General features: G+C 36.3%; 1 protein-coding gene across 1 annotated transcript in view; it reads left to right on the top strand.

The window, feature by feature from the left end:
• rpgrip1 (RPGR interacting protein 1) overlaps window positions 1–12,161 on the top strand; it is a 31,232-nt gene extending 19,071 nt beyond the window's left edge. Inside the window, exons 14-27 of the mRNA XM_056249842.1 lie at window positions 68–118; window positions 242–421; window positions 541–658; window positions 1,045–1,545; window positions 1,702–1,850; window positions 3,733–4,081; window positions 5,160–5,335; window positions 8,619–8,972; window positions 9,060–9,120; window positions 9,203–9,300; window positions 10,134–10,323; window positions 11,453–11,537; window positions 11,661–11,788; window positions 11,879–12,161. Coding sequence (XP_056105817.1) covers window positions 68–118; window positions 242–421; window positions 541–658; window positions 1,045–1,545; window positions 1,702–1,850; window positions 3,733–4,081; window positions 5,160–5,335; window positions 8,619–8,972; window positions 9,060–9,120; window positions 9,203–9,300; window positions 10,134–10,323; window positions 11,453–11,537; window positions 11,661–11,788; window positions 11,879–12,102 — 2,664 coding nt within the window. The 3' untranslated portion in view covers window positions 12,103–12,161. The remainder of the gene's footprint in view (window positions 1–67; window positions 119–241; window positions 422–540; window positions 659–1,044; window positions 1,546–1,701; window positions 1,851–3,732; window positions 4,082–5,159; window positions 5,336–8,618; window positions 8,973–9,059; window positions 9,121–9,202; window positions 9,301–10,133; window positions 10,324–11,452; window positions 11,538–11,660; window positions 11,789–11,878) is intronic.
• Window positions 12,162–12,864: the final 703 nt, after the last annotated feature.

The raw sequence follows: 12,864 nt of genomic DNA, 5'->3' as shown, positions 1-12,864 counted from the left end.
TCCTTTGCAAAGAGAAACTGGGGCCAGACATTCAGCTCATTAGAATCTGTTTTTCATTCTCTATCAGGAGTTTGATTTGAGTGTGGAAGATCTGAGTGAGACTTTGCTGCAGATTAAGGTAAGATTTTAGATTTAAATGTTGCAGATTTTGTTGATTAGGGAGCTATATAACAATAGGTTTTCTTTGCTTGTTTCGTTACATCTTTCTGTTTCCCTCTTCATTCTTGTTCTCTTCTCTTAGGCCTTCAGAATGCAGCAGGAGACTCAAGGGGTGATGTGCTTCTTGAAAACGGATGGAAAGTTAGAAGACACATCAAGGGATTTGAATGCAATACAAGCCTCATATGCAGAAACTGTTTTAGAACTCCAGAAAACTAGAGACTTATTATTATTGCAGCATCGCCTAAACGCTGACCTCCAGGTACACACAGTAGCAGTGAAAATACATCACAACTCTGGCATATATTGCTCAGAATGTCTCTTTTCACTCCACATAATCCAAAACATCATCCGTTACACTTACAGTATTTTCTTTTATAGAATGAGATGAAGACAGTTATGGAGAAGTCTGAAAGAGAGAGGGAGGAGAATAGAAGGAGGGGAAGTGAAAAAGACAAATTGTTGAAAAGCAGAGGCCTTCAAATCAGCAATTTACAAGGTTAGAGGAACTTCTGTTGTGGCATGTATAATATACAAACAATTGGGGCTAGTTGTCACAAGTTTTAAGTAAAAAATCTGATTGCACCAATGTTTTTTTTCTTTCTAGCAGTTGTTTTGTATATTGGTTTCAAATATCTAGTTTCAAATTTTTCAGTTATATTTTGCTTAAATAAAACCATTATGTCAGTAATAATAATAATAATTTTGAATTTTATCCTCCAAACTAAAATTCTAATGCATCAACATTTTTGTAAGTTAGTTATTGGATTAACAAGAAACCAAAACAAGGAATAGATGAGAGTAAAAGTGTGACAACTAGCCCCATTCTCCCCTTTTTTCTTAATAATGCAAGTATGACATCATATGTTCCCTTCATTGTTTTAGCTCAACTCAAAGAGTTAGCGTACAGCCCTAGAAACAATAAGCGGACCATACCCATGCAGTACACCTGGACAGGCCTGGCACAAGAGTCAGTCCAGCTCACAGCAGAGGGCGCCATAGTCACACATCTGCGTGGAGGAGAATCTCTTCTGGAGATCCATCTCACAGGAGCCACCTTTACACCACTGGGACTGAGACTCATGGGACAAAACACAGGAGATCACCAAGGGGTTGCGACCTTTTGCACCTATGGCTTTCTTGACTTTGAAACCCTCTCAACTCCATTAATGTCAGGTTGTCAGCCAAGTTATGGCTTCACGTCGCATTACACCCTCTCTGCCTTCGACCTGGAGAAGCTCAGGGTTCAGGAAGGGTCCATCACTGTTGAACTGCACCAAGCACTTGGAGGGGTACAATTTATAACCCGTGGGAGAGCGGGGATCACTCTGATGGGAGCGCTACAGTGCAGAGGTGAACGAATGAAAAACAGAACCAACATCACAGGTAAGAAAAATGAGGTCACACGTGCTTTGCAATTAAAATAGCATATAAATGATGCTTATGTCAGATAGTTTAATTTCACATTCTTTTCATTGTTGTAGCTCTTGATTACAATACTATTTGCCACTGCATTTTTGTAAGTTGTCCTTTGTTCTGCAGGAGCTGAAGGAGAAGTTATAGGAATCCTTGAGTTTTGGGTGTGTTTACACCCTCAGGTGGAACTCCCAGAACCTCAAGTGGAAAGACCCACAAGCAGAACAGCTGTAAGACACACCAGAGGTTTGGAATGGGCTCATGGGGAAACAGAGGTAAATGCCACCATGTACATACAGTATGAGGACAGCACTTTTTAGGACTTTAGTGTACTTATTATGGAAATAATATACTTTAATAATTCAATTCAATTCAATTTTCAATTCAAATTTATTTGTATAGCGCTTTTCACAATGCATATTGTTTCAAAGCAGCTTTACAGAAAGTGCATTTCAGAAATGTACATAGAAAAAATACAGTTAGTTAGTATTAATTTAGGGCATAACATATCGCCAGCGTTGAGTCGTCTCTTCACAGGCGTCGAGTCGTCTCTTCACAGGCGTTTAGTCATCTCATCGCATGTGTTGGGGGATCTGAAGTCTCCGTGAGAGGCTGGATACAAACTGAAGCTGACGAACGCCATTTACCTTGGGACTAGCGTCAACAGCAGATAACAGCAGAAAAGCAGATGAAATAATTAGCATAGTTGCTGTTCATAATATTAATGGATTCTATCTGATTCAACAGTAGTATAAAGGAATATATTTAAAAGAATATACAGTAAATGTGAACTGAATGTAATGACTCAACTCAGAGTAGCACGTCATGGGAATTTTCTGATCCCCTCTCCTTCCCCAGCACCACCTGCTTAGATCTGCTGGAGAGTTATCCTACTTTTCTTGCAGCAGCTCATATTCCCTGTATTTATGTGCATGTTTTGGTAGTAGCCTTCACTCATGCCAGCAGGAGCAGCAGTAGTGTATCAGATCTAGTCCGCCAAGACAAAGCCTATGCACATTCTATTCTCATAAAAAAAACATGCTGTTTAAATCTATTCCCAGCATTGTGGAATTCAGTTAGGTGAAATTTAGTAGGGTTTTTTTAACCAATAAAGTAGGACTTAAGTACATATTTATATGTAACTTCTTATTTACTAAATATGGTTAATGTGTACTGGTATTTATGATAACCAAAAATATACTTTAATGTCAATTTTATGGAAACTTGTATGTCATGTATGCACATATATTTGCAATTAAACATTTGTACTGATGACGTTGCAATTTAGTACATTTAAAAAATATTAACTTTAAATGTAATATCAAATAACACAGTACAGGTAAAATTCAGGTATCAAGTACTTTACATGTGCTTTATATGTTGCACATCACAATAAGTGTAATGCTTTCAAGAACTAACAAAACATTATTAAAACAATTAAAATCAACTTTTAATTTGACATTATTACAAAATTCACTTTTTTAAAAGTGTACTTATGTGTTAAGAAGTCATTATATCATATATCTTTAAATAGTAGCCTGTTACAGTATTTCATTAATTTTATATTATCTGCAAGTACTGTACAGCTTTTTAAAAATGTACTTAAAAGAGCACCTTCACTACCATTAGACACACTTTTTCACAAGAGTGCAGGGCTGCATCTGAAAACGCATACTTCCCTAATAGTATGTGACAAGAATAGTATGTCTGAATTCACAGTACTCTTAAAAGGTAGGCAGAAAGTACCCAGATGACATACTACTTCTGGCAAGATTCTGAAGTGTGCGTACAATGACACTTTACTAACCCAACTTTACTGTATCTCCAAACTGCTCTCTTCCATACAGTGAATGTATACAATAACTAGGGTCTCCAAAAAAAAAAAAAATAGTGCAAAGAAACACCAAAAAGCAGAGTCTGTGAGTAACAGACTTTTGTGTGAGGAAAAATACATTATTTAAATAATCCCCTCGATTGTAGCTATACTGTCTTTCACACATGTACATACCGGTATTTAAAAACTATCAAATGGCTACAGATAAGGTAATATTGTCATATGGACTATTTTGATATGTTTGATATACAGTTTTTGTCATTTTTGAAAATCAACAGCCTCTTTTACTGTTAAAAACATGTATTTTTTTGTGTGTTCTTTAGGAGATGTATGATTACGGCGTAGGGATACCCAATGAGCTAGAGGTGGTACTGGAGCGCTGTGTGGGTCTCAGTACCCGCTGGCCAGGACTACTCCCTGATGCATACTTAATGTATCGCCTTTATGACCTACCACCTCATTCTACACCCATAATTCAGTGCTGCGTGGATCCTGTCTTTGAAGACTCAGCGAGCTATCCGTTAGCTGTTACCGCGGATGTATTAGAATACCTGAATGTGGGCAGTCTGTGGGTGTATGTGTTTGATGACAGCGAAAGTCAGACTCCTCCCACTTATTTGGCAAAGACACCAATTCCACTACGAGCCCTTGCTGTAGGCAGACCAATCAGAGGTAATTATTACGATCAAGATGCAATTAAACAAAACCTTAATTGGACAATGTAAGTGGGAATATAATTTTGTGCATACACTATACCGATCTTTTTAATGTTTTTGAAAGAAGTCTCTTCTGCTCACCAAGGCTGCATTTATTTGATACGGTTTAAACAGTAATATTGTGAAAAATTATTACGATATAAAACGGTTACTATTTTAATATATTTTAGAATGTAATTTATTTATCTGTAATTAATTGGCAAAGCTGTATTTTCAGCATTATTACTGTAGTCTTCAATGTCACATGATCCTTCAGAAATCATTAATATGCTTATTTGATTCCCTACAAAACATTTCTTATTATTATCAATGTTGATTGTTTTTGCTGCTTAATATTTTTTGGAAACTGTGATACACTACCATTTAAAAGTTAGAGTTAGTAAGACTTTTATATTGCAAGAAATTAATAGGCTACTATTATTCAGCAAGAATGCATTTAATTGATAAAAAATCACAGTAACACACATTTATAATGTTAATTTAAAAAAATAAAATAAACCTTGTTCTTTTGAACTTTCTATTCATTGAAGAATCCTGAAAAAAAATGTGTCATGGTTTTCACAAAAATATCAAGCAGCAAAAACTGTTTTAACATTGATAATAAGAAATGTTATTAATAGTTGAGCCTATTATAATGATTTCTGAATTATCGCTGAAGACTGGACTATGGCTGCTGAAAATTTAGCTTTGCCATCACAAGAATAAGTCATCTTTTATATCAACTTGTTATAATATTTCACAAATTACTGTTATTGTTGATCAAATAAGTGCTGCCTCTTTGACTTATTAAGCGACATAAACTACTTCTTTAAAAAAAATCAAAGTCTTAATTATTTAAAACTTTTGACCAATAGCGTACATTTAGTAAGTTCATATTTTTGAAACCAAATATCCAATATTCAACCAAGAGAAACAAATAAAAGTAACAAAAACATTATATTACCATGGGAATCAAATTTAGAACCATACAAAGCAATATTCACTAAGGCAAAGGTTAACTGGTGAATAATGTTTCCTCTGTTCGCTGCTGTCAGGTGATTATGTGCTTAGAGACCCTGCTGGCAGTCCTAGAGGAATGGTGAGGGTCACTCTCAGGTGGAAGTACCCCTTTCAGTCACCTGAGACTCCGTCAATGCAAACAGAAGGAGCAGAGAAAGAGAGAATGGTGCCGAGCGCTGAGGTGTCACAGAGACCCATTGCAAAGCCCAGGGTGAGTGTCTGTGAAATAACAATAACTGCCCAGGGGTGCGTTTCCCAAAAGCATTATTAGCCAAATATGGCCGCAAGTTCTGACGTTATCAGCTGAGTCGGTGTTTCCCGAAAACATAGTTTTAACGAACATTCGCAAACAACATCGGAGAGTTATGTGTTTGGAACGACAGCTCTCGACCTGTGGTTAGAAGCATAGTTTCTTGTCAAGTCAAGTCATCTTCATTTATATAGCGCTTTTAACAATGAATTGTTTCAAAGCAGCTTTACAGAGATAAACATATAATTTAAGGTAACAGATTGTTTTGGCGTTATAGCGGTTCTTGAATAATGTTACTTCCAGCTAAAGTTAACTTTGATTGATTCACCTCCGTCGAAATGATCAGACTTTAAACGCGAACCTGTGATTAACGCTGACGGCGTTCACATGCTCATTCAGAATTCTATAGTTATGTGCTTTTTAAAATATGTGCGCAGGTTTGTAATTCATACAACCCAGCCTAAACAAACTACTTTTCTTGCCTATAAATTTTGATACAGAATTTTGTTTTATTTTATCACTTCGGGGTACGCGAGCCGGAATTCACAGCGCTTTATCTGTAGAGTGGGAAAGGGATCCTCCATAGGGAGAGGATAGTGGATACTTCAGCACTGCATTGTCATCGGGTCCAGGCGAATCTCCTTCGTCAGATCTGGACACGGCCTGGATCCGGCAGGCTGCGGGAAAACCTCGGGATAAACAAAGACACTAATATTAGCGTAGATGCCATTCTTCTTATGATGTAGCGAGTACATCAAGATTTAAGGGAAGTGTTCCCAGTTCCGGCTGACCTAATCTATGCAGCCTAACATTGAATTTATAGAAGTCTATAATGTATTATGTGTATGCTAGGTCAAAGAGATGTGTTTTTAGTCTAGCTTTGAACTGACAGAGTGTGTCTGCTTCCCGGACAATGGTAGGAAGACTGTTCCAAAGTTTTGGTGCTAAATAGGAAAAGGATCTACCGCCAGCAGTCGATTTAGATATTCTAGGTATTATCAACTGGCCGGAATTTTGAGATCGCAATAGACGTGAAGGACTATAATGCGTTAAGAGCTCGCTCAAGTACTGCGGAGCTAAACCATTTAGTGCTTTGTAGGTAATCAACAATATTTTAAAATTTATACGATGTTTAATAGGGAGCCAATGCAGTGTTGACAGAACCGGGCTAATATGGTCATATTTCCTGGTTCTGGTAAGAACTCGAGCTGCGGCGTTTTGAACTAGCTGTAGTTTGTTTATTAAGCGTGCAGGGCAACCACCCAGTAGAGCATTACAATAATCTAGCCTTGAGGTCATGAACGCATGGACTAATTGTTCCGCATTTCCCAATGAGAGCATATGGCGTAATTTAGATATATTTTTAAGATGGAAAAATGCAGTTTTACAGATACTAGACACGTGGCTTTCAAAAGAAAGGTTGGTATCAAATAGCACACCCAGGTTCCTAACCGACGACGAAGACTTGACAGAGCAGCCATTAAGTGTTAGACAGTATTCTGGGTTATTACGTGTGGAAGTATTTTGTCCAATAATTAGAATCTCTGTCTTTTCAGAATTTAGTAGTAGGAAGTTACTAGTCATCCAATTTTTTATATCAGCTATGCATTCCGTTAATTTTGTGAATTGGTAAGTTTCGTTGGGTTTTGAAGAAATATACAGCTGAGTATCATCGGCATAACAGTGAAAGCTAACTCCATGTTTCCTAATGATATCTCCTAATGGTAGCATGTACAGAGTGAACAGCAGCGGTCCTAGTACTGAGCCTTGTGGTACGCCATACTGAACTTGTGATCGATAAGACATCTCTTCATTTACTGCTACAAACTGATAACGGTCAGTTAAGTATGATTTAAACCATGCTAATGCAATTCCACTAATGCCAACATAGTTTTCTAGTCTACTTAAAAGAATGTTGTGGTCAATGGTGTCAAATGCAGCACTAAGATCGAGTAACACTAATAGAGAGATACAACCACGATCGGATGATAAGAGCAAATCATTTGTGACTCTAATGAGAGCGGTCTCAGTGCTATGGTACGGTCTAAATCCGGACTGAAAATCCTCGCAGATATCATTTCTTTCTAGAAAGGAACATAGTTGTGAAGATACTGCTTTTTCTAATATCTTTGACAGAAAAGGCAGATTCGAGATCGGCCTGTAATTGACTAATTCTGTAGGATCAAGTTGTGGTTTTTTAACAAGCGGTTTTATCATAGCCAGTTTAAAGGTTTTTGGTACGTATCCTAGAGACAAAGATGAATTAATGATATTAAGAAGAGGATATATGACCTCTGGAAACATCTCTTTCAGTAGCTTAGTCGGTATAGGATCTAACATACAAGTTGTCGATTTAGATGAATTAACGAGTTTGCAGAATTCTTCCTCTCCTATAGCAACAAATAAATCAAATTTTTCCTCAGGGAGACTACAATGCACTTCCTGATGTGATACTGTGGTAGACGGTTGCATAGTTATAATTTTGTCCCTGATATTATCAATCTTATAAGTGAAGAAGTTCAGAAAGTCATCACTGCCGTGTTGCTTTGACACTTCTGAGCTTGAAGCTTTCTTTTTCGTTAGTTTAGCCACTGTTTCAAATAAATTCCTAGGATTATGTTTATTTTCTTCTAATAGGTTTGAAAAATAAGCAGATCTAGCAGCTTTTAAAGCCTCTCTGTAAGCAATTGAGCTCTCTTTCCACGAAATCCGAAATACCTCTAGTTTAGTTTTCTTCCAGTTGCGCTCCATTTGTAAGGTTGGTATGCATGACGTGGACTCAATGAATCCTTATCTTGAGCAAAATAAGCAAGCTGACATTCAGTACAATCTATATCTTTTATTCAGAATACATACAAATGTCATTCACGTCTTTTAGTTTGTCAAGAGATTTAAAGCGTCATTTTTGAAGAGTGAGCATGTGCAAATAACTGAGAAAAATTAGAAATAGTCCTCAGATGACATGTCCGTAATTTATAGCAAAACATCTTGCACTAATTCGATCTCAAACAGATTCATTAAAATAAGTTTACTCTAACACATTCGTGACATCATTAACCAACGTGGTTGAACGACCACTTTGCGGCAATACGGTTTCGGGAAACTGTCGTGGCTAGCTAGTTGATTTCTTCAATGATGCATCGTATACTATGGTAGTGAAGCAGCGAGTTACGTCGTTGTACGGGAAACGCACCCCAGAGTAATTCAACAACAATATAAAATAAATTGTTCAACTTAATTTCAGTCTCAGCTTCGTGGACCAGACCATGGAGCCAAGACCTCTGATATTCACCCATCCACACCCATTAGAATCCCTCAAAGAGGTTCGATCTTACCCCTTCAGTCTCCAACCATTCTGGTATCTGAACCGACTTCGAATCATCGAAAACCTCTATCTAGTGCAGGTCAACCATCAAGGTCAGTTAGAAGGAAGCAACAAAGCACTGCATCATTACCCATTCAGGACAAAGTCAAACCCAAAACCCCTGCCATGTCTATTAAGTCAACTGAGTCCAATCAATTTATGGACTTTAGAGCATCGGACTCAGAGCTGAGCACCCTGCGTAGACAAAGGAGCTATGGAAGCCATGCAGCACGGGTAAGGAACTGCAAAGGTGTAACAGGAAGATTTATGAGTATTTAAATCAGTCAGTTCAAATGTGTCCTCAATATGTTTCTTTTGAAGCAAAACAAAATGGAGGAGCAGGATCAGGAAGATGAAGAACAAGAGGATGAAACAGATAGAAGTGAGATTTTCAAAAGTCACTTATTCATTACACAAGTTATAAAGTACTTAAAGCTTCTTTTTACCTCTTTTATCCTAAATAGCTCAAAGTGACGTAGATGCCCTTCAGTCTGATGAATCAAGAGATTCAAATGGAAGTGACGTCATCATAATTCCGCACCCTCCAAAAACACGTAAAAAGGTGATGATCACACAGTTGACTAATGGACATGTTACATACCACAGAATCTGAAAAATATGAAAAAGTAAAAACATACTTTATATCCAGAAGAGAACTGGCTCCCTTTTTTTTTCTCTCTTGCTACTACCAACGTTTTTGTTTTTCATGCTTTGCCACTGTCACCTCTGGCTTGTTTACTTGGGGATTAAAGCATTATGTGTTGACTTTCTGGGTATTTAAACTATTTATATTGTGGTAAAGATGTTGGTCATATCGCCCACCTTTAAGTATTTTTCAACCAAAAATCTTTAAAAAAAAAAATTGAATCATTTTCAACCAAACTCTTTACTACTATACAAGTCATTTTCAACCAAAATCTTTACCAGAATATTAAGTCATTTTCAACCAAAATCTTTACTAAGATATGTCATTTTCAACCATGTTCAGGAACGCCATCACAATATAGTAATTCTACCTGAAATCAGAGACGCTACTAATTGAAATTAAACCCATACACTATATTTCTCAACATCCTTGCTTAAATGACTGCCAATAAAATGTGGAAAATGTTAAAATCACATCAGATTCTTTGATAACCAGCTGTTTCACACTGCCAATCGTATCTTCATTGATGCTTTTTGAATGTTGTACATTGTACACTTTTGTTGGAAGAAAACTCACAATTATATAAATCCCTTAATAACTTATGAACGCTTATGCATTTGCCAGAGCACATTTGGACCATTCCGTGAAATCAAGTTGGTGTAGCTGAAACATTTGTTTTCATGTACTTTCATCTGGCCTTAAATGGGAAGAGTCAGTTCTTCATTAACGTTTGTCTTTGTGTCTCATAGGGAGACAGACTCAGAGTGGAAATCCTATCACTCTCTTTTAACCCTTCTTCCAGTGTTGCACTTGACTATTCAGTGCACCAGGTGTATGTAGAATACCGCCTTCTAGGTATTCCCATGGAGACGACAGAAACGCCCATGTCCCTTCGTAAACCAACAGACGGGGAGGAAATACACTATAACTTTACACGAGGTAAGGTCACTAAAGGAAAATGAATTACCTTTATGTGTCTTAACCAGATTTTCTTCCATGGTAAAAGTCTTTATCATAACCATCCACGACCTTTAACATCACTCTGTGTAGCCCCACCCACACTGACGTCTCATTGGACCAAACTTCCATTCAACATACAGTAGCTGTATATTAAACATCACATATTTTTTGATTGACTTTGATTTGCCCCAACTTTCAGCATGGAATAACTTCTCCCTGGAAACTTGCAGCACACTCGGTTTGGACAAATGGTTTGCAGGTTTAGTTTTCAAGTTTTGAGTAGAAGGAATAAAAATGCCACTTACAAAGAGAAATGCTATTGACCCACCCTTGTAAAATCAAGTACAATTTAACATACTTTTAAAATGAGTATTTATTACAGAAATAATACACTTTAAAAGAAAATTATTCTTACAAACTCTATGTAATCTTTTTGGACACTTATTTGCAACTAAATAAAGTTGTATTATAGTTTAAATTCATATTAAACTCAACTAGCATTTTTGCCCCACTTAAGTGTGACTTATGCACATCCTTATATGTTAATTTCATATTTATAACATATGGTTAAAGAATACTTCCGAATGTAGTGCATTTATGGTAAACTAAATATTGAATGTCATTTCAATTGAAACTTGTATGTATGAATGTAAATGTATTTATTATTATATTAATAATTTTTACACATTTGTAAAGAAGTTCAGATTAGTACATTTAAAATATATTAACTTTTAAATGTAATATTAAATAACACATTTCAGTTAAAATTCTAATCAAGTACTTTGCATGTGCTTCAGTATGTTAAACACATCAGAAAAAAAACCATACCTCTTTAAAGTATGACAAAAGATTATTAATTATTATTTTTGAGAAAGGTACTTTAAAATACAACTTCAAATTTGTCAGGATTACAGTGCATTTTAAATAGTGTACTTAATCTCGTTACTGAAGTGGCCCTTTATTGAATTTGTATATATATATATATATATATATATATATATATATATATATATATATATGTATATATTTGTAAATTTAACATGAACTTGGTATGATGAATTTAAAAAAGTAAATAATTAACAATTTATGTTTCCTTATTTGTTGTCAGTTATTCATGTGGATTCATTGGAAGCAGCTCCTCTGAGACATTACCTCTACACCATGCTGGAAGGCACTGACCCCAACCAGGGCAGGTAAACAGAGAGAACATGAGAGATACTGATAGATGTAACAATAATAATTTCACATGGCAATAAAATGAAAGATTCGTAAAGAAGATCTTCTAATCTCTAGGTTTCTTTCCTCCAATCATCTAGGTTAAAGTTCACAGTAGTCAGTGAGCCCATGAATGAGCAAGAAGAATGTGAAGATGTCGGCTATGCCCACTTGGATTTACGAGAACTTCTTCTGACAGGAAATGATGTAATTGAAGAACAGATCGATGGTAATATTCAGTCATTTTAAAGGAGGTGAAAATATACTTGAAATATATGCATAAGAAATACATGCATTATTGTCTGTTTTTTTCTCTCAGTTGTCAGCGCAGATGAAGAGCAGGATGTGGTTGGAAAGCTGAAAGTATCTGTTGAGGCCGCACAGGCTCTGACTGGAATCTATCAGGAATATCATCAGATTGTGAAGAGGGATAGAAGAGAAACCAAAAACAGCACAGAGGAGGAGGAGGAGAAAGGAGTGACACAGAAGAACGACGAGTTGCATGTGCTCGAATTTGAAGTTGATGAAGACAGTGATTTTTAATGAAACTCTACAGGCCGAGGTTCTGCTCAAACCAGGCCAGGCTTATAAGGAACATCACTGGATTTAAAAAAAAAGTTTTACCCTACAACAAATATTTTGCTCGTGACATTCTAAACTCATTCAAAACTTTCATACTGTCAAATGTTTGAATGATGCAAAACATGGAAGTGGCTTCAGCTGCAAAAATGCTTTTATAATATAATATAATATACAGTAATATAATTAATAAAAAAGGTATGTTTTGGGTTGTGCTGGATTAAAAAATATCTAGATTTAAACAAGTGGCTGGTACAACTAAGGAAGTGAATTAACTTCCTTTTGACTCATGAGCTGATGGTTTGTTTTCCGTAAGCAGAAGAATGGTGCTTAATTGTGACGTGTGGAGCAGATGGTAGAACAAACATTTTATTTGGACATACTGTATGCTTGTAATTAGATTGGTATAGTTTATTTGAAATCCTAAAGGGATTGGTTTCCAGCTGTTTCACTCATGAATCATCATCAATAATGATAAACAACTCAGGTGAGCAGGCTTGTGTTTGTCTGATTCACACAACATCAATCAGGAACACTATATTTTTTCAAAGAAGGCAGGCATATGAAAATAATTTAGCAGCAATAGCCTGGAATATGGCAAGAGCTGTAGTAGCAGATTCTACCAATGTCTGGTTTTCTCACTGAGTCCAGTGGAGTGAGGTACCAGTCATTGAGTCCATCTAAAATGGAAATTCAGTCATCTTGATCCTCTAAGGCATGATAAAG

Source organism: Rhinichthys klamathensis, unplaced genomic scaffold, assembly GCF_029890125.1.
Source record: "Rhinichthys klamathensis goyatoka isolate OS25496 unplaced genomic scaffold, OSU_Roscu_1.1 h1tg000064l_1, whole genome shotgun sequence".
Classification (NCBI taxonomy): Eukaryota; Metazoa; Chordata; class Actinopteri; order Cypriniformes; family Leuciscidae; genus Rhinichthys; species Rhinichthys klamathensis.
This window is presented reverse-complemented; position numbering and strand designations above follow the sequence as displayed.